Source organism: Elephantulus edwardii, unplaced genomic scaffold (assembly GCF_000299155.1).
Source record: "Elephantulus edwardii isolate Elephantulus edwardi_28Jun2011 unplaced genomic scaffold, EleEdw1.0 scaffold00030, whole genome shotgun sequence".
NCBI classification, from domain to species: domain Eukaryota; kingdom Metazoa; phylum Chordata; class Mammalia; order Macroscelidea; family Macroscelididae; genus Elephantulus; species Elephantulus edwardii.
In genome coordinates, this window is record NW_006399780.1 from 16,977,856 (window position 1) to 16,978,723 (window position 868).

General features: G+C 51.4%; 1 protein-coding gene across 1 annotated transcript in view; it reads right to left on the reverse strand.

Moving 5' to 3' along the window:
* Positions 1 to 764: 764 nt before the first annotated feature.
* The window catches only part of LOC102843208 (keratin, type II microfibrillar, component 7C-like), a 30,183-nt gene continuing 30,079 nt past the window's right edge, over positions 765 to 868 (reverse strand). The window contains exon 2 of the mRNA XM_006883969.1: positions 765 to 839. Coding sequence (XP_006884031.1) covers positions 765 to 839 — 75 coding nt within the window. The remainder of the gene's footprint in view (positions 840 to 868) is intronic.

Sequence of the window (868 nt, forward strand, 5' to 3'; positions counted from 1 at the left end):
AGAGAGAGAGGGAGAGAGGGAGAGAGAGAAGAAGAAGAAGAGAGGAGAGAGAAGAAAAAGAGAGAAGAGAGAGAGAGAGAGAGAGAGAGAGAGAGAGAGAGAGAGAGAGAGAGAGAAAAAAAGAAGAAAGGAGTAAAACATTGAATGTGCTGAGTGGTTGTGGTTGTGTTGGGTCTGTTTATAGGTGTTTATGCTTTACAATACAGATATGAATCTTGTTGGGTGAAAGAGAGCACATCAAAGTCGGAGAAACCACCAAATGCACCCCAAATCCCATATCATCTTCTGTTGATATGGGATTTCGGTTCAGTCAGCACCATGGACAGCGCTGATGGCCTCAGCAAACAGGCCAGAGCCAGAGAAACTGTGGCCCCGCCCCTTCTCAGACAGAATCAGTCATTCCCCACCCCATTCCCCAACCTCTCAGGTTTTCCAACACTATTTTTGGAGATCGGGGTGGGGGTAATGGTGAGTTGGCCCTTTGAAGATGAAAATTGTATAGTTTAGAAAGAAGGACTATAAACATCTGGCTCCAATTAAGCACATTAAGGGATGAGCGACAGCAGCTAAGCAACCCAAGCCCATAAAGAAGCCTAATTGCTCCTGAGCCCTTGGTCGCAGCGCAGCCTGGCTCCTCGTATATATAAAAGGCCCACAGAGAGCCAAGACGCAAACACCTGACACTCGTCCACCGTGCCCTCCACTAGGACGACTCCCTCTTCAAAGCCTCCCATTCCCCAAAGAAGCACCATGGCTTGTGGATCTTACTGTGGCCGCGCCTTCAGCTGCGCCTCCGCCTGCGGGCCCCGGCCCGGCCGCTGCTGCATCACCGCCGCCCCCTATCGCGGCATCTCCTGCTACCGCGGCC